The sequence below is a fragment of the Paralichthys olivaceus genome, chromosome 1, assembly GCF_024713975.1.
Source record: "Paralichthys olivaceus isolate ysfri-2021 chromosome 1, ASM2471397v2, whole genome shotgun sequence".
Classification (NCBI taxonomy): Eukaryota; Metazoa; Chordata; class Actinopteri; order Pleuronectiformes; family Paralichthyidae; genus Paralichthys; species Paralichthys olivaceus.
The window spans coordinates 12,744,605-12,760,751 of record NC_091093.1 but is presented as its reverse complement, the minus strand read 5'-3'; the positions used below and the strand labels follow the sequence as shown (position 1 = coordinate 12,760,751).

Below are 16,147 nucleotides of genomic sequence, written 5' to 3'. Positions count from 1 at the left end.
TGAGCCTCACACCCAGGCCGACTAAAGGTAACTGATTAGAGCCCACTCATGTAGCTTGGTAAAACTCACCAGTAAATGCAGATGCTGATAGTCAGTAAAATTAGCTTACTGTCAAATTAGGACTACAATACTCTACTGGCTGGATTTAATTTGGGGGTATACACCTGAGCCTTGGGCCTGGTTCAGGTGCAAACCCCTGGATCATTTGGCAGATGTGACCATCTGCGGTGTTGGAGCATCCAGCTAAAATACAGAAGTGGCACAGCCCAATGCCCCTGCTAACAGCGGACTCTCCCTGGCCTCTCAATCGTCTGGACGGAACAGTGCAGCGACACTGTGTGTTTCGTGGCCAGCCAGGGGAGCGTGTGTGGCCACAGAATCAGACACCTGAGGGAAGGGGCAGATCGGGCAGCTAGGACAGCAGAAATGAATATGGCGAGTGTATTACCAGGAGAAGGAGCCAGTTTGGGATTGATTGAGACTGTAGACAGGAAGGAAGGAAGGAACGTGAAGGAGGGTTATGTTTAAGAGCAAAATGTGAGATGTATAAAAACAAGTGCACTTGTTTTTCTGAGCTCTAGTCTCCAGAATTATGAGTCAGCACGTTTGTAGTCTACACACACAAATGTTATAACTTCTTTAGAGTCCAAGTGTTACTCGTAAAACATTATCTAAAAAAAAAAATCTTGATTGATAAAACAGGAAACTTGAAACAGTAAGATATAAGTAAACCAATAGTTCGTAGAAATACAAAAAGCATGAAATAGACTGAAAGCGAATAATTGGAAAAACTAGAATACTTTAATACAAACCAAGTAGAAGTACAGAATATTTCAGGTCAGCGATCTGGGTGGATCATACTGGGGGAATATGTACCATTGTGACATATCACAGTTACAAATCCTGACAGCTTCACAGACACACACAGTTTCTAAATCCAGGCAGTGTGCATCTCTGCATGGAATGAGAATTGTAAAACCTTATGATAAAAAAAGATAAAATGTTCTTCTACACAGGACCTTTAAATTGACCATGTGTGTCGCAGAGTGAACTGTTCTACAATCGCATTTTGACATGTAGTCATTTAAACTCCTCAACAAATTCAATTTAAAGCTGAAATGTGCCATGTATACATGACCTCTGAGTGACTCTAGTGTTTGTCCATATTCAGTCAACCTGTCTGTATTTACTTCCTCTGTCACTCACTGCTTTCACCACATTCAACCATAGTGTCACACACAGACAGCAGATCACACTTACTGACACACACACATGCACACACACACAAACACAAACACACATATACTACCAGGATATTAGTCAGCTGAGAATCCCTCTGCACTGCAAATGATCTGTGAAAATCATACAGAAACCAGAAAACCTGTGCCAGTCACAGACAAATACACACAAACACTGATGCAGACACATTTTCACAAATTCAAGTGTACAAAGGTACTCTTTGCCAGATCTGTTTCCCTCACACATGCACATGGCAGAACCAAGAGTCAGGTGTCTTTGAAAGGTGCCCAGGTTTGATGGCCTGTTGCTGGCAGAGGCTTTTAGAGGGACTGGTGGTAGCTCACTGTTTGGGTTACTGCTGGGCTTTTTGTTCCGAATTGTGGGATGTCATTTTATGAATGAGGGTGTCCACAGGGGAACAAAAGGAATGGAGATGAGCACTTCACAGAACTCAGGCCTGAATGACTAAGAACATCCAGATACACAAAAATACACAAAGTAAACAGCTCACTCGTGTCAAACAGTATATGAGGCTCACAATTTATTTTTTTCAACCCCTTCTTTTTTTACCTCTGCCAAGGAGGTTATGTTTTCGTCTGCATTTGTTTGTTTGTCTGTCTTATATTCAGCAGGATTACACAATAACTATTGCACAAATTAAAAAAAAAAATGTTGGTGGAAGCAGGGGGTACAGGTCAGGCCCCCATTAAATTTTGGGGTAGATCCAGGAATTATTATTCACTTTCACATCACGATGTAGGGTGTGTTTTTACATTTTCAGTTATTACCCAGACAGAAAATTTATTAAAGAATAATTGAAATATCTGACCTGCTAGTGGCAGGAAAGGTCAAAGAGACCATGACCTCACCTACTGTCACATAACAAATAATTGCTGAGATAGTATAGGCTCTAACAGGCTTGCTTTTAAATATATAGAAACTTTTTCCATGCCCCTGTGATACACCTTTAGACAAGTCTCATGCAATGTCCGCGTTTATGTGTCTGCCCCAGAGCTCCAGACTTAAAACCACAAAAGTGCTCTGATGCTGTACTGAGGCTAGAAACGCTTTGGTGTGGATTCAGATGTGAGTGTGAGAGCATGCATGTGCCTTTGTGTGTGTGTGTGTGTGTGTGTGTGTGTGTGTGTGTCTGTGTGTGTGTGTGCAGCCCTTGTCTGACAGCTGTGCCCTTATCAACAGCACGCTCTAAAATCAAGCGTGCTTATCCACACAAGCGTTTCCAACCCAAAATACAATAAACATCTCCCTCTTTCCTTCCTGCATCACACGGTCGCTGCCACGCTCACACCTGATGGTGTCAGGAAACATAGCAGACTCACACCTTACCTCTTCTCTATAGCTTGCAGCATACCACCTTGATAAGTGTACAGCAGTAGAGATGGGTCGGCGCGAAAGAAAGAAAATGAGGGACAGGAGTAGAAAGGGAAAAGGAGTGAGGAGTAAGGAGAGGAGGTATTATGGAAAGGCAGAGAAATGGAGGCAAAGGCCACCTTGGTGTTGGCAGAAATCGTTTCCATGATGTTCGAAGTCCACAACATTCCCATTAGGCTGCAAAGAATTGGGATTACACACACACACACACACACACACACACACACACACACACTCACACACTTCCCTGTAAGTAATATGGGCAAGGAGTAAGGAGGAGGCGATAGAGAAGCTGGGATGGTGATGAGGAGTGAAGGCGGCAGTGAGTTTTGGAGCGATGGCAGCGACTGGGGCGAGAACAGCCTCCATGCTCATGACAGGAGCTGAAATCCCATCCAGTGGAGGAAAAGGGAGATGACACCCCATGAAGGAAAAAGCACAGAGAAATGGGGCAAGCAGAGGGAAGGAGATAAAACAACATAAATGTAGTGTGTATGAGTGTCACAGCAAGAGAGGCGATGGCAGAAACACACAGAATGTTTGGACATTTGTGCTCGTTAGAAGTGATGATCAATAGGCGAGTGTTTGGATAGCTTTGGTCATTGTTGGTGTGCAATTCAGCCAACAACCAGCACGTTTATACAAACAGCACTTATTTACAGTTGTGTCCCAGTTCCCTTCACTGCCACACATAATATCAGCAATGTTTTGCACAGATAAGGCGACAGCATCATACAAAGTAAAGGCCATTTTAACTGTGCCCCTATAAGCTTGTGGTTTCTTGGTGTGATTTTTTGTTGGTGCGCCAAAATCAAACCTTGAAGCTTCTGAAATGTAATAATCAATCGTCTTCATGATTTAATTTTCCTGTGTTTGGCAGACCTTGATATACCAGTTCTGACGGTGCACCAGACCATCAGTGATGTGCGTGGCAGTTACTACCAGGAGAAGACGGTGTTCCTGCGCTGCACCGTCAACTCCAACCCTCCTGCACGATTTATCTGGAAACGCGGGAACATGCTCATCGAACAGAGCAAAGACAACGGAGTGGACATCTACGAGCCGCTTTACACTCAGGTACACACGAACACGTATGCAGCACAGACACATTGCTCCTCTGCTTTCTGTTTTTCTCTCGTAAAATGTTCTTTCCACTGCATGGTAACTATAGGTTTTACCCTTATCTTTGAGAAAATGTCACTCGAAATCTTTCTATTTCTTCTAAACGTTCAGTGTTTACGTGAACACTGTTAAAACTCTATGGTTGTGACCCAGAGGCTCCATGGTCATGCGAATTTAACTGACCCCTCACAAACCCCCCATTTCTGAACCCTCCAGTAGCTTTAACCTTAAGTCAGAGCTGCAGGTCAGTGAATGCCAATCTCCAAATGCCAAATCAGCGTGCATGGAGCTCAAGTAAGAGTTATATTTAGCATTTAAAGACTTTGGACAGACATGTCACTTTTTGTTAGCCTTTAAAGAAAAACAAAAACACAAGAGCTAAAGTGTAAGCAAAAGAAAAGTAAGGGATTAAAAGAGCAACATATTTAATTTGATTAATTCCTGCCGCATGAGCTCTAAAATGTACTGGATGCACATAGACATCAGAAGCATTTTATTTTAGTTATTGTAGCATTACTTGATTGTTCTTCGCTCTTCGACCCTGTTCAAACATCCAATCAGTTCTTAGTACATCTGGTATTTAAGTTGAAGGACGATTTATGATACAATCTCATGTCACCTTCAGGAGGGGCTGAATTAATCTTGTGCAGTTGGGCTGTGAAGACTGATTTTACAAATTTAAGAGAAAGTCATTATCTGTTGATCAGTGCTGATAATGTATGGGCTCTGAAAATCATACAAACACATTTAAAACATTAGCAGGTCAGAGACGTCAGCTGAGTAGGCACTCTTTAATACAGTATGTGGCCCAGGATGCATTTGTGTTCACAGAGCAAAAACAATGTGGACACATGTGCCCCAGACCTCCTCCGTGTGGTTTGAGTGATGGTATCTCAGGACACATCAAGGTGAATTCAGATCTGAACTTAGCGCTGACCACTTGTGATCGGATCACGCAGGACGTTAATACCAGGTCTGATTGAGGTCTATGTCTGTCAACAGAGACTCATCTGCTCTCAGTCATACTGGAATTAGCTTCTCATCCCATCAGTCGGCAAGTTGCTCATTCAGTTAACCACGGTAGGCAGTAAGATGACTAAATAACAAAATAAACAGTCTCAGCCTGAGTACACAATCACTGCCTTCACAAAATAACCCCCCCCCCCACAAAGTGTCAGTCAGCCACAAAGCAGATCCCCTGGAGTTCAATTAGCCAGCCAGTGGAGCTCCTCTCAGAGCTGTCTGAGACACTGTTGGCCCATCACCTACTGGAGCAGGCTGACAGTCAAACAGTATCAGACATGAAGTCTTGATCTGAACAACCATCAGCGATGTTGAAAGGGATCATCTGCATGAGAAGCACAGAGAAAGCTGTTGAGATGGTAAGAAACTTACAGTAGCTTCATGAATAGTCAGCGGGAGGACGGAGTATTCTGCCTTTTTTGTGTGCACCGACAATCAAATCAGTTTCATTTTCCTGATGGTCTCATGCATTTGAAATTCATCATTAAAAGTAATCCATATGTAGATCTTGATACTTCATTTGATAATCAGGGCATGGAAAGCACACGAACACAGTGTGTGTGTGTGTGTGTGTTTGACCCTGTTTATTACACTGCAGCTCATCAAAAATGGATGTGACTTTTATTCAAGATTACAACCCAGTTTAGAAAAGACTAAAATAAAAGGCTTGGAGCTTTCTCATTGATATATTCTTATGTGATATGTAATGTGGTGAGATTAGATCTATGGTTTGGACAATGTTTTTATATGATTCAAATATTAATCACATAAAAGGCTATGTGATGAGAGATATACTTTTTTAAATGTTCTATTTCGGTAAGATGTTGTGTTCGTGTTTTGTAGACAGTTTTTGAAGGCATGCACATCCCACCCAGATAGAATACAGATGTGGACCACTTCAAGCAATGATGTGGCACTTCTGGCCCTCTTGTGGCCTGAACAAAACAGATATCAAGTGGCCAATGTGGCCCAGATATTCCAAAACAGTTGTGGGCCACTTTTGGCAAACGCGGTGATTCAGGTAAGGTGTAATCTGGATGTGAACCTAAAGTGGCCCAGGTTGTAAATGGTGAACGTGACCAAAATAGCACAAAACAAATTTGGGCCACCTTTGGTTGATTGGCGGTATTGTGTTGGCCCGAATCTGGGAAACAGGAGCAGACCACCCTAGTGCCATCATTCCATGCAGTATGTGGGCCAGATGACAGTGTTGTCCAAAGCTGTTTTGCAATGTGGGAAACTTTATAAGCACTAGGTGCTGGACAAAAGGTTTCATTTGAGACGGCAGTTTAATCACCACCCAGGTAATCACAAACCTTAACTGAATGTTTTGTTCCAACCAGGGTGAGACCAAGGTGCTGAAGCTGAAAAACCTCAGACCCAAGGACTTTGCTGATTACACCTGCCAGGTGTCTGTACGCAATGTGTGCAACATCGAAGACAAGTCGGTCACTTTCAGGCTCACGAATGCAACCGGTAAGTTCAGTTGTTTGGTTGTTTTGCCAAAAACAAACTGAGAATGGACATGCCTTCACAAAAGGTAGAATTTCTTTTCCGTGCTTTGACTCTTGCTCTCTCTGACTCTGAGTCTTTCATCTCTTCTGACGTTTCTCTGTACGCCCACTGTATCCTGGCTCGGGAATCTCTTGCTGTCTGTCTCTTTCTCTCTAGGTTAAAATTGCTTCAGTCTTTACTTGTTCGTAAAATCGCATCCTCCCTTCACTCTCTCTTCCTTCCACTTTCGTGAATCTCTCCCCCTCTGTCCTTCTCTCTTGCTCTCCTATCACATTTGCTCTCGGGCCCCTCGCCGCTCGCCTGCCTCCCCCACGTGGCTCGGTGTTCGTCTGTCTTGTTTTTCTGTTGCTGAGAGCTCATGTCGGGGGCCGTCAGCTGAGATTCAGTTGTCACACTTCCTGTTATCTCCAATTCACTCCACACTGCTCTGTCCATCTTCACGCCACCGCTCGGCAACTCTGTTACTTATGACAACATTGTTGCCGTTGACTACCCTGTCAGATTGGTTATGGTCACACTGATACACCACGAGGGAAAAACCCTGTGCTTGTGCTTTTTTTATTATTCAGTATTCACCGAATTCCTTTTTTTCTCTCCCATTTCTTTTCGCTGCATTTTCTAAATGCCAGCTAGAATGAATGTTAGTAAGTCGTGCTCGACAGTTAAGAGCTTTATAGTTTTTTTAAGTGTTTTTCAGCCCTTTTATCAGTTATATTTTAATCCTTTTTGTAGTGTCAGTGTTTTCAAGAGAAAGGTCCTTTTTGTCAAACCTAATGAAACATTCTTCCTATAGAAGCAAAGCAAGACACTTGTTTTCTACATGCCTATAAACCATTCGAAAATAAGAGCACTTTTCAGGGATTGGTGTCTTATTTCTTTTTTGTCCCTCTCCCACTCAAAAGCCCTGAATAAATATTCACTGAAAATGTAGAAACAGCAAAGTTGTGCAGATTGCTTTAAGTGACAGATAGCTATAGGTTAGAAAAGCAGCCTTATAAACAGAATATAATGTATAAATTGGTTAAACTGGTTGTAAAATGAAAGAGTAATACTCCCTTAAACCAATAGTTGTTGAGAGATATATAGTTTTTTTTGCTTTCTTGCTTGGAGTCAGATGAGAAGATCAAGGTCTGGTTCTGATCAAAGTGCACTTGTTAGCACGGCTAAAGCTCCCTAATTAACACATGAATTAATACTGTATCACAGCAATTTGTGTGTGGGCTAATAGTCCAAAGAAAGAGTTCAGCACGTCCTGGCGGTACAGCATCATATTTAACTTGCAGACATGACAGTGGTATTGATCTTATTCAAGTAAACGAATAAGTTAAAAGTGGCTCTATTCCTTAGGTGTCAAGTTTCCTTCCAGCAAGGCACTAAACTTCACCTGTGATGCAGAAAAAATAAACTGTGTGTATCAACAGGACAGTAGTTAAAACAAGCATCATAAAATTGGTCCTAGTCTAGTATCTCAGTGCACTTTGAATTTGAGGTACTTTTATCCTGTTTTACAAATACACATTTCAGAGGCCATTATTGTACTTTTTTGCTTCACTACATCTATATTTGACCACCTACGTATATTTCAACAATTGAGGCTTAACATACAAAACAGCTGATGAAATATGATGCATTTTTCTAGAATAAAATACACAATGGTGTTTTAAAGTAGTTAAACTGATTCAATAATCAATTACCTGTTGGAGAGTAAATTAAATCTAATAACTGAGAAATGAATTCATTGGTTCAGTAATTTCTAATGTAATAATACCGAACATTTAATGGTACTCACTTCCTTTTTATCATGGCCATAGGTATGACCTTTTTGCTTATATTTGTATTTACAGACTCTGAACTGAAGAAGTTATCACTCTTGCAACACAGCCTGTTACAGATAAAGATTCTCTTAAGTGTGCTGAAGGTGCAGAAGATAAAATAACTCACTGATACGAAGTTAAGAGGTGGGAGAACAAAGTTTGGAGTTTCTGTGAAAGAGCGTGCAGGAGAAAGAGGAGGAAATGAAAGCCTGAGAATAAATCAGATAGAAAATGAGAGATGGACATGGCTTGTAGAAATACTCAGGTGAATGTACCTAGGCTCTCAGACACATTATTAATTTTGAGCTTCTCAGAGGAGAAGAGCTGGTAAATGATGGATTATGATAGACGAGAAATGCCTTTAATAAAGAGAGAAACCTCACTGGATTATTGGCGACTAAGTGTGTCATGGTTATGATTTATTTAACCACATGAATAGCTTTGGATATGTATGTATATATACATTGTATTTAAGATAATGTTCAGTGTAATACCAGGACATTCAACAGTGGCATACCAAATGCAAGGGAGCGAATTGTTGGCTCATTGGCCCTCGGCTCGATCCATTAGTTGTAACTTATCTCGAGTCGTAAAAATTCACAAGCTTTGAAAATCAACACGTCGGAGAGTTAAACAAACAGGTCTAAATGCTCCTGCTGTGTGATGTAGGTGTTCCTCATTCTCTTTCCCTCTGTCTACCTCTCATCCCCTCTTTGGATTCCTGTGGCTGAGATCAGTTCTACCCCCACAGCTCAGACAACACACACACGCAAACACACAGACATAGACACACAAATACCATAACAATCAGCACTGTGTGCCTGCCTGGTGCTGGCACAAGGACTCAAGAGAGTTGCCAGAACGGCCCATCTGTCTGGACCTCACAGCCGCACAAAGTGGCAGAAAACATACACAGCTTAGTGTGTGTGTGTGTCTATGTGTGTATGTGTGTGTCTCTACTTCCTAACCTGCTCCCCTGGTAGTTTAGGAAACTTGGCATGAGTGTGTTGGAGCTGAGGATGGAGGAAGCTGCAGTTCAGAAAATGTCTTTATATTTTTTTACAGTTTCTCTCACTGCTCACACACAATTCTTAAAATAAACCTCATTAACATGTTTCCCCAAAGACTCTCTTTCTAAAAATGAACTTTTTTCACACTCTCTGCACAGCCACACACCTAAACCATGCATACGCCTATAGGTTCCCACACTGAACACTAGACTGTATATAAATATGGACAACTGCTTCCCAAAAGTGAAGCCAAAGCATCTTAATCACCTTCTAGTGGCTGGCTGCTGTATATGTCATGAATTCCACATCCTCCTTGTTAGTGGATGGGACATGGACCAAACTAAAAAGTCAATGTTCACAACAGGGATTTCCCAGGGAGGGTTTCTGTCATTTTAGGTAGTTCCTGTCACACTGACATTTGTTCATATGTTTTTTTTAAAGGTGGTTTTAATTAGTTATTTGATACAAGGCGTATCAGCAAGACCTAGATAACTACTACTACTACTATAAATGTATCTAATCCTGCCCAGATCTGCTATTTCCATGTGATTTCAATATTTCTTACACTTGACTACTACCTCTGAAAATGATTACTCTTGCAATAAGGATATATTCAAGGTGAAGGTGTATTAAGTTTGTGGTGAACTTGAACATATTTCAGCTACAACACTGAGAAATGTCACAGATACACTGAGGGGAACACACAGTGAGGTCCTGCTTTTTCCTTTTTTTTCCTCCATAATATTTATCTAATGAATGTATTTTGTTATCCCCCCCACTGAGCTCCTTTTTGTCCTTGCAGCGTCAGTCACTGCTTAGATTAGATTCATCCAACTAGGTCATGCCATCACCACTGATTCACCGCGCTGGAACAAGGGGATTGATTGAGTTTTATATCATAATCTTAGTTTGGGATTCGAGTATGGGGCTTGTGCCCTCCAGCAACTGCTGACAGCGGCCAAATCCTCTCCGCCGGCCTCTCTTGGAAAAAATAAACATGCGAGCAATGCTGTGGAGATTGAGATGTTATTTAAAACGGTGGTTTACGGGGGTGGGGAGGGTAATGGAGCGAGACCAGGACATGTGTAGGGATGGAGTAAAACATTACATTGACTTCTGTGGACTTTGGTCCGGTCAAAATGTGCATTAGGGAAATAAATATCAGTTAATAATATCAGTTGCAGTGTCAGTCCCCACACATTTCTCCTTAATATAGTTTTAAACGTTTTTTTTCCTCTCATATTTTTTTCCTTCCTTTTTTTCCTCTGAATACCAAAGCCTGAATCCCACCACCACTTGTGGATTAATATATTTATAAGTAGCTGATACAGTATTTGCAAGCTTCACTGCAGAAATAACTGACGAGACTTAATCAAAATTCTTAAATCATTGATCTGACACTAGATGTTTTCTAGTAATGGGCTCCATCAGAAAAAAATCAGCGTTGTAAGTGGTACCCTAGTGAAATAGTTCAGTGAACACAAATGTATCCACATTTTAAAAATCAATACAAAAGGAACAATTAAAAATTACACTGCATATTAAAACAACACTGTAGAGCGCATACAGTACGTCCACCAAGGCCCAACAGTCCTTAAATTCAATTTATTCTCCTTTTTACAGAGAAAAAAACACTCACAATGTTAAAGAAGAATCCTGGATCTGCCTCCTTAATCAAATCAGCTCTTTGAAGCTCTGAAGGTTTCTTCCTTGGCCCATACTCCACCTTTACGCCCTTAAAACTGCTGACAAACTGTATTATTCAGTTCCTCTGAATTATGGGAACCAGTGTATAATATATATAGTTATATAATCGTATTGAGTGTTAATTCCCCTTTGAAAAGCTGAGGATCAATGGACAATCTGCAAGAACCCTCAGTACTAAAACCTGTTTGTGCTGCATCTGTTCAAGCAGTGTTATGTGAAGTTATACTCTGGTAGAGAGTGGTTATGTAGAGAATAAAAGAGAAAATTGCAAAAAACTAAAAAAAAGATGTACTTTGAAAGTTAATTAAATACCTTAAATCAATCAATCACATTTTATTAATAGAGCCCATATTGACAAATCACAATTAGCCTCATAGGGCTTATTTGTACAAGGGGCTACATCCTCTGCACTTAACCCTCAAACTTATCCCCAAAATAATCATTTTAACATAAAAGCACAGAAACCTTGTGTGTAACAGAGCACATCAACAAAATAACACAATGTAAAACATTAATGAGAAGAGACAGCGTCTCACACAAGGGCAGAGTTGTGTCAGCAGTAAGATTGCACACAAAAAATGTTTTCTCAGGATAATAAATTAAATCAAAAAATCTGATATTCATGGTGCTGAGATCTTTGAGTTGGAACAAAGAGTTGCAGGGTATCAGACTTCTACTTTTTAATGTACTTAATTTTACTTCATCAAAGGTAGACAGATGTGAGGTTATGTTTTCTACTAAGGATGTTATCTTTTTGTTTCTGTAAAAATAGATTTGTTCAGTTTCATTATGCCATCACACACACACTGGTTAAAAAAACAAAACCAGTCTTACTCTAGTGGAAGGTTACAATCTTTCATTTTCCAAGACACACCTGGTACTTCCTGTTAGCGCTCCAGAGGCCGACCTGCCACCCTGCCATAATTTTGATGCTCAATGGATACCAAACACTAGCTTCACCTCCCTCTATATGTTTAAACTTAGATTTTCCGCTGATTTCCCCCTTATCCTAAATCTGAAACTGGTATTGCAGCATGACAGTGATAGAAGAAACTAGTCATAGTGAGTGAACAAAAAAACAATTGCAGAAAGAAGGAAGAATGAGACTCAGGTAGAGACAGAGACAAGGGAAGGTAAAAAGACAGATATTGAAGATACAGAGGTGACAAACTGACAGAAAGAGAAGGAAAGGAGGGAGGGAGGGAGGAGAGAGACATTTGTTACCTGGTTGTAAACTGCTGTGCTGCACATAAATCCCTTTACTTTGGGAAGAGCACTGGCTGATCCCACTGTTACCGTCACCCACACATCCCCAGGAAATTGAAGCTATAATTCTCAAATCCTCACTTCCTTCCTCCTCGTTTCACTCGTAGTTTTATTTCATGTTGTTTTTTCCTCTTCACAGACTTTCTCTCTATAATTTGCTTATTATGTCATCTGAATTATGTTTAATTTGTTTTGTCGTTTATTCATTTGTTTCACAAATGAATGCAGGGGATTTTCAAAAATGTAATAAAATGTGTTGGTGTGCGTGTGTGTGTGTGTGTAGTGGGTATTCACACAATGAGGTGTGTGATAGCACTAAATCAGGGTGATAATCACATCCGAAAGGCCATATTCTTGACCTTGAGGAGAAACTAAACCCACAAGTGTTAATTTTCAGTCTAAGATAGTTGTGTGTTTGACATCATTCATGTAATCAATTAACATTAGACTTTGACCACCTCTGCATGTCCTGTGGGTTTTCCATTAATTTTCTTTGTTCAAGTGTTCCACTAATTCTTCCTCTACTGCCATCCAATCTCCTGTGGCCTTCCATCCTCCTCCCTTGCATTGTTTTTTAAATGTGCATCAAAAACCACACAAGACACAAACATTATAAAACAATATGTTTTATTACAACCAGAAATACATAATTGAATATCAGTAACTTTGACAACTAGGAAGGAGAAACCAAACTGTGAAATCCATAGTTGTAGTCTCTATAGCAAGGGTTGTTTGTGAGATTTGTATTTGACGCAAATGTCCCAGTCAGTTGCTCCAAACATTTTGGTGAACCTTTCCTGCCAACCCTTAAATAAAATGTCTGTTAAATGTCTGAGTGAGCATGTGTGAGAATACAGTATGAGAAAATGGACGTGTTGTTGATGTGACAGACACAAAATTGGAAGAATAGAAATATTTCAAGTGGAGCTGTAAATGTAGAAGATGCAGAAGAAGGTGTGAACTTGGAAAGACAATGAGATTTGAGAGCTTGATGATAAGGGCCAACATCAGTGTAGATGTGCTGCATCAATAACACTATGATTTCGGTAGTGGAATTTATATGTCATGTCCTGCCTCCTGCAGCCTCTACTCAGAAGCCACCTCTCGGTGGACATTTTCTTGTTGTTGTTAAAGCATCTGACCCAGTGAATCTCCTGCTGATTTATTCATATGTGAAAGAAGATCTCTTGAAACTCTGCACTCAATATTCAAAACATTTTCTGGGGTTAATTTCTAAAAAAAGAATTAAACATTAAATTGACCTCTGCTTATGTTCACATCTTTTTTTAATCACCATTCTTTGCATAATCATTCCTCAGTTAACAATAATACATATGAGTTATTATCTATAGTGTCACTTATAGCTTCTATGACTTTTGACAGAAAGCAAAGACAGATCCTGAAGAGTGTTAGCATGGACACAGAAAGAAACAAACTACCACATGTAGACAATCTCTATGTCGATATACGACACAAATGCACTCAGAGGAAAACCACAAGAGCAACATGAAGACTCACTTTGATGTATCAAACTTTAAAATACCAACATGTATCATATCCAACAATATATCTCTGATTACGATGATACATCACAGCACTACAACTGAATCAAGCAGACGGACAAATCACCAAGCAAAACAGTTTCAGTGGAACTTCCTGTGATACTCCCATCAGACCTACAGGGTTTTGCTCTCCCGCTGCTGTGATTTGATACAATGGGAGTAGACAGTGCTATTTATGTGCTGATTGCAGTTGTTACATCAGCAAAAAATTCTTGTCAGGTTGAGTGCCATCACTAGCGAGGTTAGCTAAACAGATATCACATTAGTGTGTGTTTTTGTATGCACATTTTTGTCACTCATTTAAGAGAGTACAGGCCTGTGTGTGTGTGTGCGGATGTGCGCGCAGCTTTGTGCATCTGTAAACTAGTTTGTCGAGCCTCTGTGCACCTCTTTCATTACAGCAATTGCAATCTGTTAAAAAAGAGATTAGATGAGAGGATGTACTGTGTAAAGTCTATTAGAGGAATGAATTGCTTCCTGTTCTCTGTGTGGTCTTACTCTCGCTGAGGATTAACAGTCTCTCAGGTTGATAAAAGCCTGGATTCTCCGCCTTCATGTCTGCTGGAGCCCATTTAAAAAAAAGTCTGGAGTTTTACGCCTGCAAAATTACCAAATATAAACTGTAAAAACATTAAATATGCTTTTTTGTATTGTTCAGAGATGGTTAACATTCAATTATACACTGATACCAAATAATAATAAAAGCAGATATATTATAAAGACATACAGTAAATCTCAGAGCAATGGCCTATCCCTGTGATGACCATTCACTGTACAGTGTGCACAACTAGTTTATTTAGTAATTCGAGTCGAATTTCTCCACACAAAACACCATCAATTATACTTTTTGTTGGTGTTTTAGGGCCAGATGACATTTTGGCTAATCTTTGCTCACAGCTTACTGCATGAACAACCAAATCCTGCTCAAATGTGATCAGTCGAATGACAAACAGAATCGAAAAGACTACCAGCCGGGAAAAAAATAATCTTATCCCTCACCTACAGATTCTGAATATCCACAGAGTCTGTTCATAGAGACAAAAAGATATTCTACCTATAGGAATATACAAACGTGGGCGCTGTATAGCTCACCGGCTAGCGCCCCCTTGCTGTGTCAACCCCCCCTCTCCACCGACCAACCTTCGTTCTCTCTTTGTCCCCATTTCACACTTGACTCTCTGCCCTTTCAAATCATAAAGTCCCAAAGTTATACTTAATGAAATATATAAACTGCACAAACACATGTGAGTATACTCTGGATTATAAAAGTGATCATTGCAGTTAGATTAAAAAAAAAACAACAACCTGCAAATGGACAAATATCTCAGGGCTGTCTTTGTTCTCTGGAAAAACTTACTCCCCAAAAAAACACTTTTGTAGCCACTCGAGGGATTTAAATAGCCGGCACTGTCGTCACAAGCTCATTTCTCCCAACGTTACCTTCCTGTCACCCCATTTACGCCTTCTGGTGAGATATGCAAAAAACCCATTACAAGATGCTGCAGGTAGGATTGCCACTTGTGATCTGGAGCTTTAAAATACAGAAGAAAAGTGCACAGATTTACATTAAACCAGGCAGTTAAACCACCTGAAACAGATATTTCACCATCATTAGACTGCAGGGAAGTCCTGGAGGATGTGTCCTATAAAACACTGTAATATTGAACACATGTCCAAAGCACAAGAAATTATTATAACCACTGATCAACCCTGGTTTCCAGTGGTCACCTTACAGTTAGCCTGACAAAAATGTTAATGAGGTGACAAGAGACAGATAACATTTTCTTTCTTTCTTACAGTTCTCTACACAAACTAGCAAACAATTACTGACATTAATTTCATTGATCACTAATTGATTATTGATCCTTCCATTACCTACTAGGAAAACTAATCAAGTTAACAGATTATAATCGATTTAGTTGGCAACTAATTTAGTCATCGATTAGTCTGGTCTGTTATAATACACGGCACACACTGTGGCAGAGTCTCCTGAGGTGGGGGGAGTAAACCAGCCAATCCCCAGCTTTGTGTCGCTCATGTGAGAACGAGTCTTCTCCCTCATCTTTCTCTCTCGGTGGATCATTTAGGTTCATACCACAGTGAGGGTGTGCCACTGTTTCATGTGAAATCAGCTTTTTGTCTTCTATCTGATCAAAATAATTGATAGTTGCAGCCCTTAACTCATCTTTCTTTGTTTCAGTTTTTTACACAAACCTGCAAAAACCTTTTAACAAAACAACTGCTCAGTTCCACATCCAGAAAAACACAAAGCAGCATTATGATTACATTGGACTTGTTGTCCTACCTCCTCACAACAACAAGTCCAAAATAAATATGTAGTATAAAAATATGCATAAAACATGAACAGACCTTGGGTTTTTTTTATTGGTCTTATTATGGGAAGTCAGGATTTAAGCCACAGCTAATCATGCTCATCTTAAATCAACTGACAGTTACCTACTGAAGGAGGGCACACAAGAGTCACTACATCTACAAC

The 16,147-nt window shown here is 40.2% G+C and overlaps 1 protein-coding gene across 2 annotated transcripts in view; it reads left to right on the top strand.

The window, feature by feature from the left end:
• The window catches only part of LOC109624889 (MAM domain-containing glycosylphosphatidylinositol anchor protein 1), a 172,644-nt gene that overhangs the window by 98,480 nt on the left and 58,017 nt on the right, over positions 1-16,147 (top strand). For both annotated transcript variants that reach the window (XM_069521827.1, XM_020079810.2), the window contains exons 5-6: positions 3,512-3,708; positions 6,120-6,252. In XM_069521827.1, coding sequence (XP_069377928.1) covers positions 3,512-3,708; positions 6,120-6,252 — 330 coding nt within the window. The remainder of the gene's footprint in view (positions 1-3,511; positions 3,709-6,119; positions 6,253-16,147) is intronic.